This window comes from Hyperolius riggenbachi, chromosome 11 (assembly GCF_040937935.1).
Source record: "Hyperolius riggenbachi isolate aHypRig1 chromosome 11, aHypRig1.pri, whole genome shotgun sequence".
NCBI classification, from domain to species: Eukaryota; Metazoa; Chordata; class Amphibia; order Anura; family Hyperoliidae; genus Hyperolius; species Hyperolius riggenbachi.
Window position 1 is genome coordinate 51,177,079 of NC_090656.1, and position 21,086 is coordinate 51,198,164.

The window sequence follows — 21,086 nt, forward strand, 5'->3', positions numbered from 1 at the left end:
ACAACTGCTTTTTACTGCCTGGTAACTGCTCACTGCTGCCTAGTAAGTGCTCACTGCTGCCTGGTAACTGCTGACTGATGCCTGGTAACTGCTTGCTGAGCACACAGTTCAACTATTCGGGGAAAAGAGGCCAAAAACCGAAAGACAGCTCACCTTGCTGTGGGCAACTCTTGAGTGGCGTTTTTGCCATTCTACCTTCAAGTATTCGCTACTCGGGGAGAATATGTAATTCGAGCATCGGCTATTGCTGGCAACAAAATTTTTTCCTAATTTGAGCTCCGGCCATTGCCAGCGGCCAAATTAATAACTGAGCACCGCTATAGCCGTAAATCACATTAGCTGATTTGAATAGTGGTTGCCCTGGGCAGCTGCTCCACATTTGCACTGGTCATAGTGATTGTCCTGTGCAGCTGCTCCACATTTGCACTGGTCATAGTAGTTTCCCTGGTCAACGCCACATTTGTGCTAGCCACTATAGTGGCTGCTCTAATCATCGGCTTCACATTTTTCCCCACCATTGTTGTTGCCCTGAGCAACTTCACATTTGCAATGGTCATAGTAGTTGCTCTGGGCAGCTGCCCCATATTTGCACTGGTCATAGTGGTCGCCCTGGGCAGCTGACCCACATTTACACTGGTCATAATAGTTGCTCTGGGCAGCTGCCCCACATTTGCACTGATCATTGTAGTTGCTCTCGGTAGCTACCCCACATTTGCACTGGCCATAGTGGTTGCCCTGGGCAGCTGACCCACATTTGCACTGGTCATAATGGCTGTCTTGAGCATTTGCCCCACATTTGCACTGTGGTCATAGTAGTTGCTGTGGGCGGCTGCCCCACATTTGCACTGGTCATAGTATTTGCTCTGGGCAGCTGCTCCACATTTGCACTGGTCATAGTGGTTGCCCTGAGCAACTCCTCATTTGCACTGGCCACAGTGGCTGCTTTGGTCATAGGCTCCACATTTGGACTGGTTAAAATAATTGTCCTGGGCAACCCCACATGTGCATTGGTCATAGTGGCTGCTCTGGTCATCTACTCCACATTTGCACTGGTAGTAGCTCTGGGCAACTGCCTCACATTTGCACTGGTCATAGTGGTTGCAGTGGGCAACTGCTCCACATTTGCACTAGTCATAGTGGTTGCTCTAGGCAGCTGCCCCACATTTGCACTGGTCATAGTATTTGCTCTGGGCAGCTGCTCCACATTTGCACTGGTCATAGTGGTTCCTCTGGGCAGCTGCCCCACATTTGCACTGGCCATAGTGGTTGCCCTGGGCAGCTGCCCCACATTTGCACTGCTCATAGTAGTTGCTCTGGGCAGCTGCCCCACATTTGCACTGGTCATAGTAGTTGCTCTGGGCAGCTGCCCCACATTTGCACTGGTCATAGTGGCTGGTTGTCTGGGGCAGCTGCCCCAAATTTGCACTGGTCATAGTGGCTAGTTGCCCTGGGCAGCTGCCCCACATTTGCACTGCTCATAGTAGTTGCTCTGGGCAGCTGCCCCACATTTGCACTGGTCATAGTAGTTGCTCTGGGCAGCTGCCCCACATTTGCACTGGTCATAGTAGTTGCTCTGGGCAGCTGCCCCACATTTGCACTGGTCATAGTAGTTGCTCTGGGCAGCTGCCCCACATTTGCACTGGTCATAGTGGCTGGTTGCCTGGAGCAGCTGCCCCAAATTTGCACTGGTCATAGTGGCTGGTTGCCCTGGGCAGCTGCCCCACATTTGCACTGCTCATAGTATTTGCTCTGGGCAGCTGCCCCACATTTGCACTGGTCATAGTAGTTGCTCTGTGCAGCTGCCCCACATTTGCACTGGTCATAGTAGTTGCTCTTGGCAGCTGCCCTACATTAGTAGTCACCCTTGGCAGCTGCCCCACATTTGCACTGGTCATAGTGGTTGCCCTGGGCAGCTGCCCCACGTTTGCACTGGTCATAGTGGTTGCTCTGGGCAGCTGCTCCAGTTTTCTTTGCACTAGTCTTAATTAATCTGCTCCAAAATGTAGTCTATGCTGGTGTTTTTCAGATTTTCTTTTTGCTAAAGGTGTGATAAATGGTTATAATTTCTCCAGCTTCATCCTTCCCATTGCTGTTTAATCACAGCTTCTGCTTAATCTTTCTTTGGATCTTCATAGATGTGCTCTTTTTTCATAATTATTATGGTGCAATTTGCTTTTTTTGGCTTTGCTATCCTGCTAGCGTCCACAGCGCTGTAACCTCATTGCTGTATTTGTGAACGGGTGGATCAGCAGGAGGGCTGCGTAGGTTGAAGCTATTTCATGGTGCGGGATGGAGGAAGGTATTGGTGTGAAAGATCACAGGTGCTAACCATCCCCCAATCCTTTAAAGAAAAAAAAAGTCTCACTGCATTATTCAGAACCTCCCAAGTGAAAATGTGGCATGCTGGAATCAGATAATGAATTTATCACTCTCCCTCATTATCAGTCTCTGGAGAGATCTCTCTATGTCTCATCTTCTTGCCTTCCTAATTTCTTGCAGCTTGTGACTGTAAGGTCTTTTGTTTTGCCTTGCTATTTCGCTCAGGTTCCCCCAGCTAATTACACTTAGCAAATCAAAGCAGACAGTCCGTTAGGTGCCTCAACTTTGCTGCAAGTTTTAACACCATTTTCCTTAAAAAAAATCCCCTTCTCTATATTCCTATATATGTTCCTTATGGTTTTATGTCCTGTATACAATTCCTATTCTCCTGCTACAGGCTGATGTCAGTCACTGTTGATCTTATCTTGCTCATCTTCAGACATCCTTCATCAGTCTCTGGGCAGTCTTTATCACGTCTTTATAGCTTCGGTATACCTTGTATTATAGACTGGTCCTTTCCTGGGCTGCTGCCCCCCTCACCTTCCTCATTCCTCAGCGTTGCTCTCTCATCATCTTCCTCTTGCTTTAAGCTGCATCCTCCACTTGTTCTCCCTCCCTTTTGTATTCCTACATCATCTCCTCTTCCTATTCCCTGAGAATTTCAGCCTCCTTCTATTTCCTTAGCGTTGCGATTCCTCTTGTTCATCTCCCACTCTGTTTGGGTTAGTGTCTTGTCTGCCCTCTGACTCCCCTTCATGTCTTGTCACAGACATTTTGTCTGTTCTTTATCTTCCTTTGCTTCTCATTGTAAGGCGTTCAATGCAATATATTTCATTGTCCCTCTTTGCATACACCTGTAAAGTACATGATCTCAAGCCATACTATCTGTGCTTCTCCCCTGTATCTCTCCCTCTCTCTCTCTCTCTCCCCACCTTCTCTCTCTTCTCATCTCTCACCCCTCCCCCCTCTTTCCTCCCTCCCTCCCTCCTTCCTCTTTCTCTCTGCAGCACACACAGGCAGATCTCTCTTTCTCTCTTTCCGCTGCTGTTGATTATTCTTATTATGTTTTTGCTTTTCTAATCATGTTTTGTTTTGCATTTTTTGGGGGAGGGAGACCTGTAATCCTTGGATAGTATGCATTTTTTGGCTGAGGATGAGGAATGTTTGCAGACCATCCCTGAAGACTGGAGCATCTGAAACGGAATATATGTGTGGTGAATGTTTTTTTTTTTCCTATGCCACAATCCTCCTTTCCTCCTCCATTTCTCTCTATCGCTGTCCATGATGTTGAATTCTCTACAGCTTCACCGGATGTGATTTATCTACAATGAAGGCTTTCTGAAATAAAGCGAGGCATTTATTTGATCCTTTTCTCTGTCTTTTTATTTTTTTATTTTTGGAGGTACCATTTGACACAGAATACAAGACTGATTTAGGGATTCTTTGGAGGAGATTGACCCTTATTAAAAAGGATTTTTTTTCTATTTTTTTTTTCTTGGCTTTTTTTTTCTTGGTCTGGATATTGCTGGGGATCAATGGATGCTGGAGGAGGCTGAAGCCACAAATGTAATACCCTTCGTTGCCTGCCCAGACAGAAGAGTTCTACCTTCCTACTTAGGAACCAGAGAGGTAGATTGTCTGAGATAGGCAATGGGGGTCAGCATGACATGCTGATTTTGGAAACAGGAGGCTTGTGTTTGCCCTTTTGCCTGGCCCCCAGAGGAGCATCTGGCAGCCCCCTGGGGGTCATGGCCAGTTCTGGCCACTGGGTTCGGACCCTTTTACCCCTTGGCCTTCTGGCGCTGGCCAGGGTCTCAGACACAGCACGGGTATCATCCAGCCTCAGTACCACTCACCATGTGCACCATTTTCATAACAAGCATGGGACAGTCCCCATCGCCATTAACAGGACCCCATTCTTAACAAGAGGAGGACATGGTGAGTATATTATGGTGATCAAATAGGCTGATATCAACATTTAACCAAACAGAATGCTGGAGAAAAAAAATGATACAACACCACTGCACAGCTTGCATGTTGTCTCTTATAAATTAGTGAGAACACAGCTGGGAACATGGAGAAGGGAGTCTGGGATGTGAGGTATGGTGGATTAACTGGGTAATATAAGATGGCTGATTTTAGGATAAACAAATTAAGCATAAAATACATAGTTAGGTGAATGTTCTCAGCTATAACCTGATGTGATGATGAGATGTTCATTTACCCTGTACTAAGTCGGTATATGTGTATGTCGTGTTGTACCTCTCATCTTTATAAGTAAATGGTCATCTTGGATTTTAAGCCCAATGTTTGCATTTTTGAGGATCCCTGAGATTAATCCTACCATCATAGCTCACTGTTTTTTAGGGTTTCCTAACGTCTTTGTGAATTGCCATATGAAAATCAAGATTTCTTACTGCTTTTTTTTCTGTAAGTAGGATAATGCTGTTTTAAATGCATTGCTAATGCTATGACACGGCTCTGTCTAAACTGTGTAGCAATTGAATCTGCTGCCTGGTATCAGATTTTTTTTAATGGATCTGTGGCACAGGATGTTATTAAAATATCTGCAGTTATTGTTGGATCCCAGCACTGAAGGCAACTGCAGCAGCCGTGGCTACTGGTGATGGAAGTAAGGGGGGTTTCTCCTCAATAAGCTGTCTTTAGGCTTAATCCATCTCACCCAAATGAGTTGACAGTGGGGTTTGATATCCGTCACATGATAAGCAAAGAGAATGCTCTCAGTATGCATCTGCCCCCTATGCTACTGTCCAGTAACCAGATGATGGCCAGGAAATAAAACAGCTTGGTATGGGTCATCTGTTTCCAAGGTGGGGACAGGACAACAAGCTCTCAGATATGTCTGCATGGCTCGCAGAGAATCACAATGAGTTGTGGCATTGCTATACTGGAATATATATATATATATATATATATATATATATATATATATATATATATATATATATATATATATATGTATAGTCAGGATATTTTATCATTCTGTAAGGTAGCCATCTTGAGTGGAATAGCTATTGATTTTGACAGAAGGGCTGGGAGCAAGCTCAGCCACGACTTAATAAAAGGCACATTTATTTCTGAAATAGCATTAGGCTATAGCGCAGAATATACTTTTTTATGTTTCTTAGTAGAACGTAATCCCAGCATTTTAGACATATGTATGTGCTCATGGCATTTGATCAGCGTATGGCATCCAGGGTAGGTATGCATGTATGCATATATATACGTATGGACGGTTTTAATGAGCCATGCCACGCACAGCAGCATCCTCCAAGGTCTTGTCATTTTCTGTACATATCCAGTCCTATGTCAGCTTTCAGATAGAACGTGATGTCATTTCAGGAACATCTGAAGTTCAATTGCAGGCCAGTTTACCAATTTTTGGACTATGAGTAGGGAGTTCTGAGTATATGCTTACCTATGTAACTACAGTACATATAGACCCACAGCATTATTCAGAATATTAGTGCAGAGTCCATAACAGAAACAGCAGCATTCACCATCACCAAAGCTAACTAGATGTGTTTGTTTATGTGGCTGCAGAAATTAGTAGTTTGTGACATGTCTCAAAATGGCTGTTCTCGGATGAAACTCTACGTCAAAGCTATAGGTGAAGAATTACGTTTTCAACAGATCTCCTGGCTTCCCTTTGGCATTCTCGTATATATCTGTTTAGACCATGCATTTTTATTGGGTAAATGAGGTTAGTAATTGGATAATGCTCCTGGTAAATTTGGTGATCAGAGATGCACGTAGCACTGATAAGGCAAAAACATGCCTATGAGAAGCTAAGGCCTCCCGGCCTTTTTGGACACCTAATTTTTCTTTTTCTGTAGTGTAATTGGATATGTATTGGTCTACCCCTCTGGAAAGCATAATTCCATTAGAGACCACAACAGGGTCTTTTAACATATAAGAACATTAGGCCTCAGGCTTAGTGTTGTTCTACAGTACACCGAATAAGACAACATATTATACACATGCACACATTTTCCCGTCACTCAAAATACATACAGTAAGTACTTTTTAATTGACGGGGTCCATTCAGATCATCACAATCCTTCTTCTTCACAAGCTTGGAATTGCTATAAAGGAAACCTGTGGTAAGGCAGATATAAAGGCTGCCATGTGTATAATCTTTGTAAAAAAAAAATTGCTATAGGCCTGACTGTTGCATTGATCCTGTTTTTCCAATGTTGTCTGAATCACTGACCCAGAATAAGTATGCACAGCAGGTATTGAGACTCCAATCTGACGTCATTGGCTATAAGCTTGTTTCAGGTGGAACCCAGACACTACTGATGCTGCTGAATCTTTCCAAAGGTAGATGTTTTCATTGAAGAACATGGTAATGGGAATCGGGAAAGCCTTGGCAAGACCTTGTAGCTTCCCATATGTCTGCTGACAGGTGTAGCTGATCTCTCTGTTTTTAATCAATTAGGTGTTTGCACAAACTCAAGGCATGCATATACATACTATTTGTGTTGCCCCTCAGTATCGAGCCAGATCCTATAGTGGAATTGTAAGATGCAAGTGCTGTACACAGGTGTCCCTCTCGTAGACCAGAGTGGTGTGTATTGTTGCTATGGGGAACCCCCCACCCCCCCCCCCAAAAAAAGAAAATGATACAGCTGGGTAACTAGGGGAACAATGCTCTCTGCCTTTTTTACCTGTACTACTTCTAACTATATTCTTAGTCGAGATGGAGTACATTTGAAATCGGCGCCGGTAGACTTGGGCGCAGGATACAGCAGTATATAGCTGATCCTGCTTCTGCACAAGTCCGGGCCAATTTAATTACTATTCCCCCTCCAGGCCGCCATGGATAGTGGGGAAAAGAAATAATTCGGCTTCCAGCGATTGCTGGAGGCCGAATTATTATGTTTTTAAGCAATCTCGGCTCCGTCTTCTGAAGGAGCCGACGTTACTCACTGAGTGCTTCAATAGGAGTGATTCCTATTGAAGTCTATGGAGGCGCCGACTGCGCCCAAATCTAGCATCGCTGAAAAGCACTGCTCCGGTCGAGATGGCCTCAAACAAACTCCTTGACCAACTTCCATCTGCGTGTGTATGTAGCTTTAAAGCTGTACTAATTGTTGATATTTTGACTGTTTCTTCATTTTCAATTATTTGAATTTTTTTCCCAGCCACTCAATTTGTAAATGTGTTAGTGCCAGCTGTTTTTTCAGTAAAGCTTAACGAGATGAAAAAAAGGTGAATATTGGTTAGGATTGGGCCTAGTTTAGGATGGTTGAAATAGGGTAGGAGGAGGTTAGCTTTAGTTTCTATGATTAGAACATCAAGATGAGGCTTTAGGAAGAAAATTACCCCTGAAACTGGGAAAAATTGCTCAGTGAAACCCATAGTTGGCTAGATTACCTCCTCCTGAGCGTTGGTATGCTGCTTGTTATCCTCATGGTCCCGCCCATTACTTGTAACTGGTCCTCTTACTTCCCTAACTTTTGGGAAGTTCCTACGAGTGTTGCAGAGTGATTCTGAACTGCGCATACACAAGTCTTGAACTGCATATGTGCAGTCAAAGAAAGTGCTTGTGGACAAGTGCTTACTTTTACTGAGCACACACAATTCAAAACGTGTGCCTGCACAGTTTAGAATTATGGGACACCACATTGTGGAACTTCTAGATAAGTATTCCACTGAAGAATCCAGGTGAATGCTTAGAGGACTGGGTATGGGGAATGGGAAAGAATCCAAGGACAAAATCAGGTGTACTTTAAGGGGAATTAGGTGCCATGAAGGGGCTAACATTAAGAGAGGGGGAGAGAAAGGTAAGGGTAAGGTATTAGGAAAGGGTTTTTTGTAAGAGGGTTAATTAGGATTAGGGGATGATGGAGAATAAACACTAACTCAAACTACTGATGAAACCTCTTCCACAAACCTAATATACACACATATCAGCATACATCGTGCGCCAAGATCTATGTACCCTATTTTACAAGCTAAAGACTGCAACGTTGCTGATGCTGGTAGTCTGGGTATCCTCATTTACTTCAAATATACTTTCTATACTATCTATAGTCGAACTTAATAGTAGTAATAAGTAGTTGGTGGTAAAGAAGGCCAGTACACAACTACACCTATCCTCTTTCAGTCAAAAGACAACATTTTCCAGAGTTCCTCCTTAAATAGGTTCAAGCTAATAACTCCTAATTCACTATTCTGTATATCTGTATACTCATCGGAGTTCCAAATAAATTATTCATAATGCATACGTGATAAGCCAAAAGTATAAATAAATAACACCAAGCACATTTAAATTACTTTTATCGCTTGGTTTGTATGATTCATCTCTGTCTAGTGTCTACTTGATCAATGAATCATAAATGGCAAAAAAAATAATCATTATAAGGTATACAAAGGTACACATCTATAAACCATCCAAATTAAAGGAAAACAAAAACTAAGTCAGAAATTGTTATTACTCATCCTGTATACTGTATGACATATCGGTGCATGGTGCTCAGTGCCTAGTGCCGAAGTTAGGCGCTGCCATAGCACGAATGTTAAACTGCATGTGGTACGTAAGGGCAATTCGGGGTTCTGGTTATCACTGGACCCTGAATTACTCTTCCATCGGAGTAGCTACGACTCGTAGAGGGAAAAGTTTTTAAAGCCGCTGGGTATTTGAGAAGCAGCAGGGTAAGCCTTCATTTGGCTCACCCTGTGCCCAGCTCACCGGTGGTGTACTTGTACATACGCATATCCATGATTGAGTCAAAGTTTACATAATACTTTTCAGAACTAATCCAAATGGCCTCTTTTAGTAATCAAGTGAGAATATAAGGGAATAATGTTCACTTTGCATAGGAGTCTATGCACTACACAATGTACGTTTATGTGTAATTAGACACCAGGGGCCATATGCAATTCACTTTTTCACCTGAGTTTTCTCCTGGGAGATAATTTCTCATCTTCAATTTATAACAACTTTTTAGGATTTTGCAATTGTAAAAGTAGGTGAAAAAGTACTACCTCCGGTAGGAAGGAGGAGGGAATAGGTCGAAGGGTGGAGGGTCTTCCTCCAGGTATTAGATCTCTTGAAATTTGTTTTATATCATTTTTTAAGTTTGCCTCCCCATTGAAGTCTATTGCGGTTCGCGAACTTTTTCGCGAACCGAACTTTCTGCGGAGGTTCGCGAACAGGGTTCGCGAACCGAAAATCGGAGGTTCACGACATCACTAATGATTAATACAACCCTGCATGTTGGATTGGTGTGGCTCAGTAAAATGTACAAGCTATAGAGTGGTATGAACATGTGACTGGCTTTCAGGGGCACAAAAGTTGAGGTGCTTATTCAGCAGTGATTCATCATGAGATGTCTCTCTTACTGAGAAATACCTTCTGTTTTAAGAAAGCATGTGTGCATTTAGCATTCAAATTTGTAGAGTCAGTTCTCCCAGAGATATATTAAAGTTAACCAGAGACGAAGCACCCTCGTGTATTCTACCATATATATCAGTGGGAACATTAGAGAAAACACCTACCATGCTCTCTGTTTCATTCTTCACTGCTCAGCCTGCTTGTTAACAGCCCTGATAAAATCCCCAACTGAGCATTCAATCTAGCTTTGCTCAGGAATCATTATAGCTGAGTAATTATAGCAGAGCCAGAAGGGGACAGGCTTGGGCTTGAAAAGACATCAGAGAAGAAAGACTCAGCTATAATGATTCCTGAGCAAAGCCAGACTGAATGCTCAGTTGGGGATTTTATCAGGGCTGATAACAAGCAGGCTGAGCAGTGGAGAATGAAACAGAGAGCAGGGTAGGTGTTTTCTCTAATGTTCCCACTGATATATATAGTGAAATACATGAGGATGCTTCATCTCTGGTTCACTTTAAGATATAATGGGGCCCTACGCAAGGTAGTAGATTTGGGGTCCCCGTGTGGATCTTTTGGCAAGCTGAAGTGGAGAGAGGTCAAAGAAAGTGGTAGTTGGGCCCCTTGACACTCACTAGTCCCCAAGCACCTACCAAGTTTGATGGTGGATCCTGCTCTGAGTTGTCCATTCATGCCCCTAGTTACAAAGGATTAGTCAGAAATCCCCATCTCCCAAATGGACACTTCGTTTGGCCAGTATGGTCTGAAATGAAGAAGGTCAATACAAAGTTCAATACATCTTCCCAGTAATCTTGCTAGCAAACTGTAACATACAGAGCAAGCCACATCATGTGTGAGGGGCCATCAGTCCCTTAAAGACTTCCACTAGTTGAATAAATCCAACAGGGGACTCAGCAGTAAATGCAATCATTACATCTATAGCTAATGATATTACATTAATATGTGATTTCTCCTAATAAAGCTGATATTAGGAGCTGAACACAATCCCATCTGGATTCATTTATCTGAAAACAAAAGCAAAGTGCCGTAATCTTTCTTAGGTCAAACTTGAGAAGCTGCTAATATGGTGAAAAACGTCACAGAGGGTTGAGCTGTGCGGAGATCATGCTGGAAGCACAATGACACTTCTTCAAGCACTCCCTGTGATGGGGCATGTGAGATCACAGGTCACATGACCAGACAAAGCCGATTCACGGGGAAGCACTTTCCTAGCTTCAAGCATCTTCTTTGTAAAGCTTTGTGACGTACATTTAAAGAATGCTCAATGCTCTACCAGTAAGCAGATATTTCATTGTCGAGAATGCAGACATTCTAACCAGATTGCGATAGTTGTGTACCTCAACCTTAACCATAGCTCCCTTGAGTTAGCTTGGCTGGATAGCTTACTAGTTAAGGGCTCTGCCTCTGACACAAGAGACCAGGGTTTGTTTCTCTGCTTTTCCTGTTCAGTAAGCCAGCAACTATTCAGTAAGGAGATCTTGGTCAAGACTCCCTAACACTGCTACTGCCTATAGAGCGTGTCCTAGTGGCTGCAGCTCTGGTGCTTTGAGTCCGCCAGGAGAAAAGCGCAATATAAATGTTCTGTGTCTTGTCTTCAATTTACCAGAACCTGTCCAAAATTGGATTGTCATGTTGGATTTTCATGTAGGTTGGATTTTCATGTAGACTCAAATTGTTTTTATTGTTGATGATGAACTCATTGCATTTTTGCTAATACAGCTAACAAAATGTGTGTTTTATTACTTAAGATATTTTTTAGCCATTTGCATACAAAACTCTGTTAAATCATGATAAATAATTTGATCTGATGATTAAGTCTCATCAAGACCATTCTTTTAAACATTTGCGTTTTTATAGGGCATGACTGAAGAACCTGCTCAAATTAGGCTCTTCCATTGTGATTCTTGCTACATATTAGGTGGTACATTTGCCCAAAGACTGCATTGTCAGATTGCCATGTGTTGCCACAGTGCGGGCTTGTTTGGTGTGTAACCAAAGGTTGCAGCTGACCTGAAGTCTCCTGATGTACTGGCAGGCTTCTTTCCAGGATAAAACAAGAAAAAAATCAATAAGGCTAGAAGGTATGAATAGTGGACATGTAGGTGAAATGTTAACTTTATTTACAGAGCTCTGCCCTCAATGGCTCAAGCAAAGTAAGTTCTCCTTCAAAAGTAGACGTGCAGAAAAATACCAAATACCCAATCAAACGTTACAAATACTTATGACCTGTCAAGAGGTTCCTATAGAAGTACACTATAGAAATGCATATTTATGGCCTAGATATTTAAATTCCTAACTAGCCTAAATAAACAGAGCTTTGGAAATATAAAGTGCTAAATGATGTTGTGATATACATTGGATAGAGTATATAAATATCACCTGGGAGCTACACAAAACTCATTGGGCTCGATTCAGTAAACCGTGCTAAGTGTTAGCACGCCTGTGAAAAGCCCTATATCACGCCTAAAGTTAGTTTAGGCATAATAAATTCACATCTAAAGACTTTAGGCGTGATAACTAGGGTGCTAACTGGGTTAGCACCCTTTACTAAATTCAAATCGCGCACAAAGTCCCGTGCGCAAAACTTTGCGCGCGCACCGTGAACACAGCGCACCCGATGCGCCTGTAAGGTTGCATTGGGTGCGACCTTAACATCCTACCATGTGACGTTAAAGTTGCACCTAATGTGACCTTATAGGCGCATCAACGCACCATTTTCGTCGCACCGCGATGCGACATTTCGCGCACACCGCGATGTGCGCATGCAAAGTTTTCAGTGTGGGACTTTGCGCACGATATAAATTTAGTAAACAGTGCTAACCCAGTTAGCACCCTAGTTATCACGCCCAAAGTCTTTAGGCGTGCTAACTGGGTTAGCACCGTTTACTGAATCAAGCCCATTAAGTTAAGTTGAAAGAAAAAAAGCGCTCAGTTCAGAGATTGGAGGATGACAGAAGTAAAATAAATAATTAAATTTAATATAGCATGTATGTTAAATTAACACTTTGATACTCTTATATTGAACTTGAAAACTTTCAATAAAAATATTGAAATAGAAAAAAAAAATACAATACAATATCAGGCTGTAGCCGATAAATGATATATTACTCTTTGCTCATAACTCTTTGCTCTACTATGGGGATACAAAACAGTTGACTTGCTGTAGTTCCTGTATATCACCTTCAGCCACCCAGCTGAGGCTGTGTCTCAAGTTGCAGGCTAATGGGTAGCCTTCTTGGATCCTGGTCAATAGTGTTGCTCGGATACCCCCCAATCACAAATTCGAGTAAATCCAGCCACGGCATAATCGAAATCCGGATATGCCGTGAACGTGATCCGGATTTGAATCGGAGCTCCGGATTTGACTAAAAAAGTGAAAAAATGCTTGTGAATCACGGCTATTCCATGATCACGAGGTCGTGATGAGCATCACTGCTGGTCAATCATGTAAGAATAGATTAGCTAGGTCTACGGGAGTTTACTAGGAATAAGTGGAAAAATATGATTTAGTATATTGTATTATAGCATGTACCATTTTCGAAAGAGAAACCCAGGAAAAGAGGATTATGGGTACAACTCCAATTTTCCCATTGAGAGGATCAACTCAGTGCATGCAGTATAAACAAATATTCATACAAAGGGACATTTGGAATGAAAGTATCAATGATGGGTATATCTTGATCTTCTGAAGTCGTATTGGGCAAATCATTTCATCTAGGTGCGCGGCTTTGAGAGCCGAGCACAGAAGCTGGGCGCCGTCATAGCAGCAATGCTATGATGTGCACCCCGTATAAAGGTAATTCAGGGCTCCGGCGGCTGCTAGACCCCGAATTACATCTCCCTCTGAGTTGCGACAACTCGGAGGGGGAATAGTATTTAATGCTGCCTCGGAGTTTAGCGGCAGCAGGGAGAGCCAGCCTTCGGCTCTCCTCATGCCGAACTTAATGGCGCCGAAATAATATGTACCCGTATTGGGGGGTTGTTGTGATGACGGAAATCTGGTATGAAACATGGCACAGAATGTTTCAGAAGAGGCACCGCTCTTACAGCTGCTGACATTGGACCAGGCATTTGGCCCAATACCATTATGTGCTCTAGCTGCACAGCAGTCAGAGAAGATGCATTGATAGACCTGAATGTAGATCCATGAATCACTAAAGCTCCGTCGGCCAAATATACAACAGCTGCTGCCCATGATGGATGAAACACTTCTTTTTTCAGCTGCTATTCCCTGCAACCAATGTGTTTCACATGATAAAATTAAGCTACATTTAGATGTTAAGTCATCAAGCTGTACATTTCGAGGAATACACCAAAAATACTGCATAAAATCTATTATTACACATAGAAGGCACCACTAGCTTTAGATTGTTACTCATTACCTGTACAATGTTACATTTTCAAGATGCTGTACCAAGCTGTAAATCAAATGGCTTCAGGTGCCCATACATTAGGCAATATGACGAGGACAGAGGCGCCAAAGGAATAAAAACAATACTTAAAAGGTTTAAAAATGCTTAGGAGGCAGTGGTGGACTTACCTCCTGCGAGCAGACACAACGAGCTGTGTATTTAGAACAACATAAATTTATTGGTACACTCCGGGGGGTAGTCGCAACGCGTTTCGCAGGCAGAACCTGCTTCCTCAGGCAATGGAAAGTGGAGTACACAACAGCAATGAGTCCGGGTAATACCTGGCGCCTCGTGTTACCCGGACTCATTGCTGTTGTGTACTCCACTTTTTATTCCTTTGGCGCCTCTGTCCTCATCATATTTAATATCCACCCTTGGTGGAGGGGGATACCCTATCTTTTTCCTATCTACAGAGAGCGACTTCTTATTCCTGAGTGAGGACAGGCTAATCTCCTCACCTGCCTATATAGTGGTTACCTGGAGGTAACCCGTGTTTGTGAGTATATCATTGTACTCTTCAGTAATTTCCCATTTTCTTAACCTACTACACTATATTTTGGCTCTCGGTTCTTCTCTTTACATATACATCAGGCAATGATGGGCAGATTCGACCAAGAGACAAATCTCTCTCTGATTGAATCTGATTGGAGAGAGAACTGTCAGCTGCTCATACACCGCAGGCTGATTCCCGATCAATTTCAGCACTGTTCCCTAATAGATAAATGCGTATGTATGTATGTGTGCGTTTATGCATTACCTGTCCCGTGTCGCATGTATTAGCCCTATACACGCCGCCGGCGTGGCACGTTGGTGATATCACACGTGTAAGGGGCTAATGGAAGAGCGGGAGGAATTCGGAAGACAGAAGGACATCGCGACACTGGTCATGTAATGTATAAATGCGCACATACATGCGCATTTATACACTGTGGTAACAGCGCTGGTTTGTTGCGATGGTCACTCCTCCTGATATTGCTCGCACACCACAGCGCACACTATCGAGTAAGTCAGCCCTAAATCTTGCAGCATGTCCGACCAATTTTGGCCCGAAAATTGGTCTCATCGTCACGCAGGCATGCATTAGGTGGCACCGATTTTTAATCCAATTATAATCGAATTGGATTGTCAATCGTCTGCCAAGTCGCCTGATATATGGCCACCTTAAGAGCACATGTGCTGCTGGCCTATATGGTAACTTATCAGATGTAGCCAGATAGTTGGGTTGACAAAACAAACGTCTCCATTAAGGAGTTCAACCAAAGTAAAGAAAAACACGTTTGTTTCTATTTTTACTTAAAGGAATACTGTAGGGGGGTCGGGGGAAAATGAGTTGAACTTACCCTGGGCTTCTAATGGTCCCCAGCAGAAATCCTGTGCCTGCGCAGCCACTCACCGATGCTCCGGCCCCGCCTCCGGTTCACTTCTGGAATTTCAGACTTTAAAGTCTGAAAACCACTGCGCCTGCGTTGCTGTGTCCTCGCTCCCGCTGATGTCACCAGGAGCGTACTGCGCAGGCACATACCATACTGGGCTTGTGCTATACACTCCTGGTGACATCAGTGGGAGCGAGAACACGGCAACGCGGGCGCAGTGGTTTTCAGACTTTAAAGTCTGAAATTCTAGAAGTGAACCAGAGGAGGAGCCAGCGCATCGGTGAGTGGCTGCGTGGGTACAGGATGTCTGCTGGGGACCATTAGAAGCCCCGGGTAAGTTCAGCTCATTTTCCCCCGACCCCCCTACAGTATTCCTTTAAAAGGAAGAAGGCAGATGTAAGCAATGTTTAATTTCTAATCAAGGTAGTAATAATGAACACTAATGAAAATGTGGTACGTCTTTACAGTTCCATCCTCTGGTTGTACCGGTGAACTTTGTACAGCTAGGCATACACTAACTGACATATATAATAGATTTGATTTTTTTTTTACTTTTCTGATTTGATAAAAGTATGCTAAGATATACAGTAGATAAGTATAAGATATACTGACCTTGGCAAAGGCAGCCAGATAGGGACAACCCATTTTGAGAATTTAGCATCCTTGATGTGTCACTGATAGATCTGGAGTGTCGGGGTCATCTCAGCTGAGCACATTGTTCCCCTCCTTCCCCTTCCCCCTGGAAGCCACTGTGGCATGCATCACGCCACCCTCCATCCCCCACTCTGTACAGCACTTGGCGCCAAACTGTTACTCGACGGTCTGAGTTCCGAGCTCTGTGGGCGACAAATATTGTGAATATGCATTCTAAAAACTTTGAATCTAAGAAAAATCTATTACAATCAAAGACTACCCCCTTGATCGTTGTTTAATGGTTTTGCCTATCAAACTTTGAATAGGATGGTTGTGGTGTCAGCAGATTAATCTGGCTGGATCACAGAGCGGGGATGTTGGCAGTAGGCATTGCACTATGGGCCCATTTCCACTACCTCTAAATATGTAGTGTTTCCCCACATTTGAGCTGGACAGTAGGCTTGCCACCTGAATGGCATGCCAGTGTGATTCCTGATGGGATGCCGCACTTTACCATAGCATGCATCAAAATCCCTGTAGCCATGCGTATGCCACGCATGGCTACAGGGATTTTGATGCATGCTATGGTAAAGCGATTCAGTTGCAGCTCCACAGCAGCAGCGGGTGCCGTGTTTGATTCAGAAACGGATGCAGCAACCTAGTGAAAATAGGCCCTATGTGGGCACGGCTACAATACAAGTAGCACAAGCCTTGCGGTTGCAGACACGCAGGTTATATTAGATCCGATCTCTCCTGAGCTGGTCTAATTTCGAGTGGGGAAAGGTGCTAGACAATGGTTATCAGGTAGATATGGTAGTAATTGTTTACCACATCTATTTGTGTATGTCACACTAAAGAACAAAGAAGAGCTTTGTTTTGCTGGAATGTACTAGAGATAACATCCAAAGAGAACAATAAGTCATAGTTCTCATTTTCTAAAAGTTTTTACAATGAAATTAATTGTTGCTATGGCAGCCGTTTACTTATTTTGCCTTTGTTTTTTCAATTACTTCTTTATTATTACAAGTACGACCCATTTCTCATACGGTAATAAGATATTCTAAGGTACATACTCATTTATTTGTGTGAGAAAAATATTGTAATCAGTGAGGAAGGCAAAATCAGGGGGGCATGATCTTAAAATGCCCTTTTGTGTCAAAAAGGACAAAAATGCAAAGCAAGGCATGGTGGTAGCGGTGCAACCCCTGTAATTTTGTGCAGACTAATTGCTCTTTGGGATATGAGCAGCACATGGTGTAAACTATTATTTTTACTTACATAGAAATATACAAAAAGGGACAGTTGAAAGGAAAGATGAAAGATCTAAAACCTGCATGAATTAAACCTGATAACTTAAATAAAAATCAGCCAAAACAAAATGTTCTTTGAACATAAAAATATAAAATACACTGAATTTAAACAAATGACCAACAAAAATAAGAAACTGAAAACAACCATCTACATACAAGCAAGATACAAAAGTGAAGGACAGGACACGCAAAGTGTAACAAAAATGTAAACCAGTCCTACCTGTTTCTGCTCGGATATCCCCTTTTCTGCTTATTTATAACTTCAGATTCCCCTCTCCCAAGTTTCCTTTGAACTGAACGCTACAAGTACTAACATCACAGGGAGAGACAAATCTCTCTACTCTGTCTCCTATAGTTGGGTAATTATTGATTGGTTCTTTGGACTGGCCATGGGTGGCGCTCCTACATAAAAAAGTACAATTTTGTTTATTACTTGACGCTATCCCAACTGCATCTATATTGCTGACTGACTACTGCTTTTCTTGTGTTTTCTCCTCATACCCTTTGTCTTCACCTTATTCTTTCTTCTTTTTCTTCTCAATGCTCCATGTCCCCACTTCATAACCAAGGTCTACAGTACTCCACTTCATAACCAAGGTCTACAGTACTTTACTCTACAGTACTCTACTCCCTCTCATGTCTAAAATCAGTCCGTCTTAACACCAGGTGTAGTGGTTAGCAAGAGTGCTAACCACTACACCACCGTGCAGTCCATTCCACCCTTTCTCATTTTCCTTTTTTTCATATAGTTTAGCACCATGATCAGATGTGGAGATGCAATTTGAATGCTTTGTATTTTGTGGCCCTTGGTTATAGTTTGAGTATTATCTTTTTTTTTACCATCAAATAATTTTCTTATTGTGTTCTTACGTCGCAAATGAAACAGCTCTATTGTAGTGAAGCCTTTCTACTTAAGGTCGCATTCACAGTGGGATGTTATGGTCAAGCGTTATAAAGTCTTATAATGCAGTTTACCACACTGCACTGCTAATCCTATGGGCCATTCACAGTGCGGCGTTAAAAATGTTGCGTTGTAGTAATTCACCGCTTGCAGTGCATTACCACTTACCGCAGACACGTTGCAACTTTAACGTCGCATTAAAACGCAACGTCCCACTGTGAATATGCCCTAAATGTATAGTATGTTTACTAATTTACTTCTCAGTCTCAAATAAAGTTGATTGAAACAGACAAATGTGCAGCTTTGAAAAAAAAATCACATAAAATTTAATTGCTTTTTTGCTCAAACCTTCGCTTTGCTGCAAACTTGTATTTGCAAATTGTGCCTGCTGATACCTCACTGTGATTATTACTTCTTTCCTTGATTTTGAGTGTTTGGGCTTTGCATTCTTCTCCAATTTAGGCTACTTACACACCAAGACGTTGCGTTTTAGGGGACGTTATGGTCGCATAGCGTGCCCCTAACGCAATGCATGGTGGTGCGGGAGAGGACGGTAGAGTGAGCCGCGTTAGGCAGCTCTATCCGCATAAGGTCTCCCAGGGTGGAGCTGATTGGCCGGCGGGACCACGTGATGCGGAGCGAGACACTCCGCATCATGTGGTCCCGCCGGCCAATTAGCGGCCGCCAGTGCAGTGCATATTAAGTAGCCATGTGCGTGGCTACTGTAGCTGCATCCCCCGCCTTCTCTCCGCTCCCCACTGAGCATGTGCAAACAGTCTAACGCGGCTAAAGCCGCTAGAACGCACAGCATGCTGCACTTACACTACAACGTGCAGCGTTACATGTAACGCAACGTGGGCAGTGTGAACAGCCCACTTGTGTTACATTGCTGTGCGTTGGGGGAGCGTTACAGCCTGCACTAACGTGCGCCTGTAACGTCCCTTTGTGGAAGCAGCCTTAAGGCACATATTTTATTCCTTTTGGCAGATTTAATAACATGACTAAATTGCAGTGATCATTATTTCCGGCTGAGTGGTCATGTACTGTTGGGAGTAACGTGTTCTTCGGTGCACATTACATGCCCACAGTCATCTGCCAAACAGAAAACATAACCTTAGAATTTTGAAATTGTGCAAGAGATTTTTTTTTTTAATTGCCTACAAGAATGAAGCGAGTGACTCGAATATAAATTGCAATATTTTTCAACCCAAGCTGTTAAAAGTAAGTCCATGTTCATAGTATGTAGTAAATACAATTTCTTAGGTTGGAAAGAGAAGTTAGTTTAATGAGGGCTGCATCTGACACTGGGGCCCATATGCATTTCACTTCTCCTCCTGAGTTTTCACCGTCGTGGTATTTTCACACCTCATCCATAAAATGCCTTTTAAAATCACAGCAGGCAAGACTCAGAGTCATATTGATAGTACTGGTTCATCTACTTTTTGACACTTATCAGTTGCTGAGTGCTGAGAAGTTATTCTAAATAGAAGTTGAAAAAGTATCTCCAAGGAGAAAACTCAGGAGACACAACATTTATATTACGCTTTTCTCCAGGCAGACTCAAAGTGCTTCAGGGCTGCAGCCACTTGGCGCGCTTCACGGAAGGCCAGCATTATTAGGGAGCTTTGCCCAGAGGCTCCATACTTTGTTACGTACTGGCTTGAGTCGGGATTCAAACCATGGTCAAAGCCTCAAACCCTACATTAAGGGCAACAACCTTTACCAGCACACTGTGCAAGGCTTCTCTTACCACCAAGTGAAATGTTAATACATCTGGGTACAGCTGGGTTTTACTGATATGACTTTTGAATGGCCACAGCTAATTTTGCCTATTCAAATTGAATTTTATAGATTTTTAAAGTGTTAGTTTACTTATACTTATGTGTGGTGGAAATAGCTTAAGCGAGTCTCTAATAATCAGTAATGCAATATATGTTAGCATAGTAGATAGTACTTTTCCCTTGCAGCACTAGAATCCCTGGCTAGATTTTGGCCAAGACTCTGTCTGTATGGAGTTGGTATGTTTTCCCTGTGAGTGGGTGAGGTTCCTCCAGTCACTTCTGTTTCCTTCCATGTCCCAAAAATACACTTGGGAGTTAATCACACTTGACTGCAGCTGTGCCATATCGGTGGTCAGAGTGGGTCCGATAATTCACTGTGACTGTCCCAGTTGTCCTCAGCAGTGTGTTGGTTTCTGTTGTAACGGACATGTCATGGATTGCATGTTAAAGTTTTCAATTTATCACAGATGCCAACATCTTTACTGCTGGCAAAGTGCATCACTTTGGAATGCTTGTTTCTTGTGAAGTGAGCAGAAACAACACCTGGCCTCCAAGAATGCTCTGGGGCAGAAAGCTGCATGACATCATAGCCTAGGCTAAACATTACTGGGAAGGCAATGTTACATACCATGTACAGCAATATATAGCTGTAGGAAGTGTTTGATGCTAAAACCAGGATACTTAACGTAAAAGTGGGTATCCTGAATAATTTACTACATTCTACTATCTGTCATTAAGGTGCCTCTTTAAAGAGGCCTACATCTAAGCTTAAACCTTGCACTAAATACAAACTGATTTTAATGTGTGTTTATTAGTGATGAGTGAAAATGGCAATATTCTTTTCGCATTCATTTTAGTGAAAATAACCAGTTGAGGACCACAGGCTTACACCTCCGTAGTGACCAGGCTATTTTTTACAATTCAGTGCTCTGCAGCTTTAACAGCTCTCTGCAGAGCCATACAACTTAGCGCACAA

At 42.8% G+C, this 21,086-nt stretch overlaps 1 protein-coding gene across 17 annotated transcripts in view; it reads left to right on the forward strand.

The window, feature by feature from the left end:
* The window catches only part of NRXN2 (neurexin 2), a 1,344,669-nt gene that overhangs the window by 1,004,056 nt on the left and 319,527 nt on the right, over positions 1-21,086 (forward strand). For 3 of the 17 annotated variants that reach the window (XM_068260072.1, XM_068260073.1, XM_068260074.1), the window contains exon 1: positions 3,331-4,257. The exons of the other annotated variants lie outside the window; for them this stretch is intronic. In XM_068260072.1, coding sequence (XP_068116173.1) covers positions 3,987-4,257 — 271 coding nt within the window. In that variant the 5' untranslated portion in view covers positions 3,331-3,986. Of the gene's footprint in view, positions 1-3,330; positions 4,258-21,086 lie in introns of those variants that run through there. 17 annotated transcript variants of the gene reach the window in all.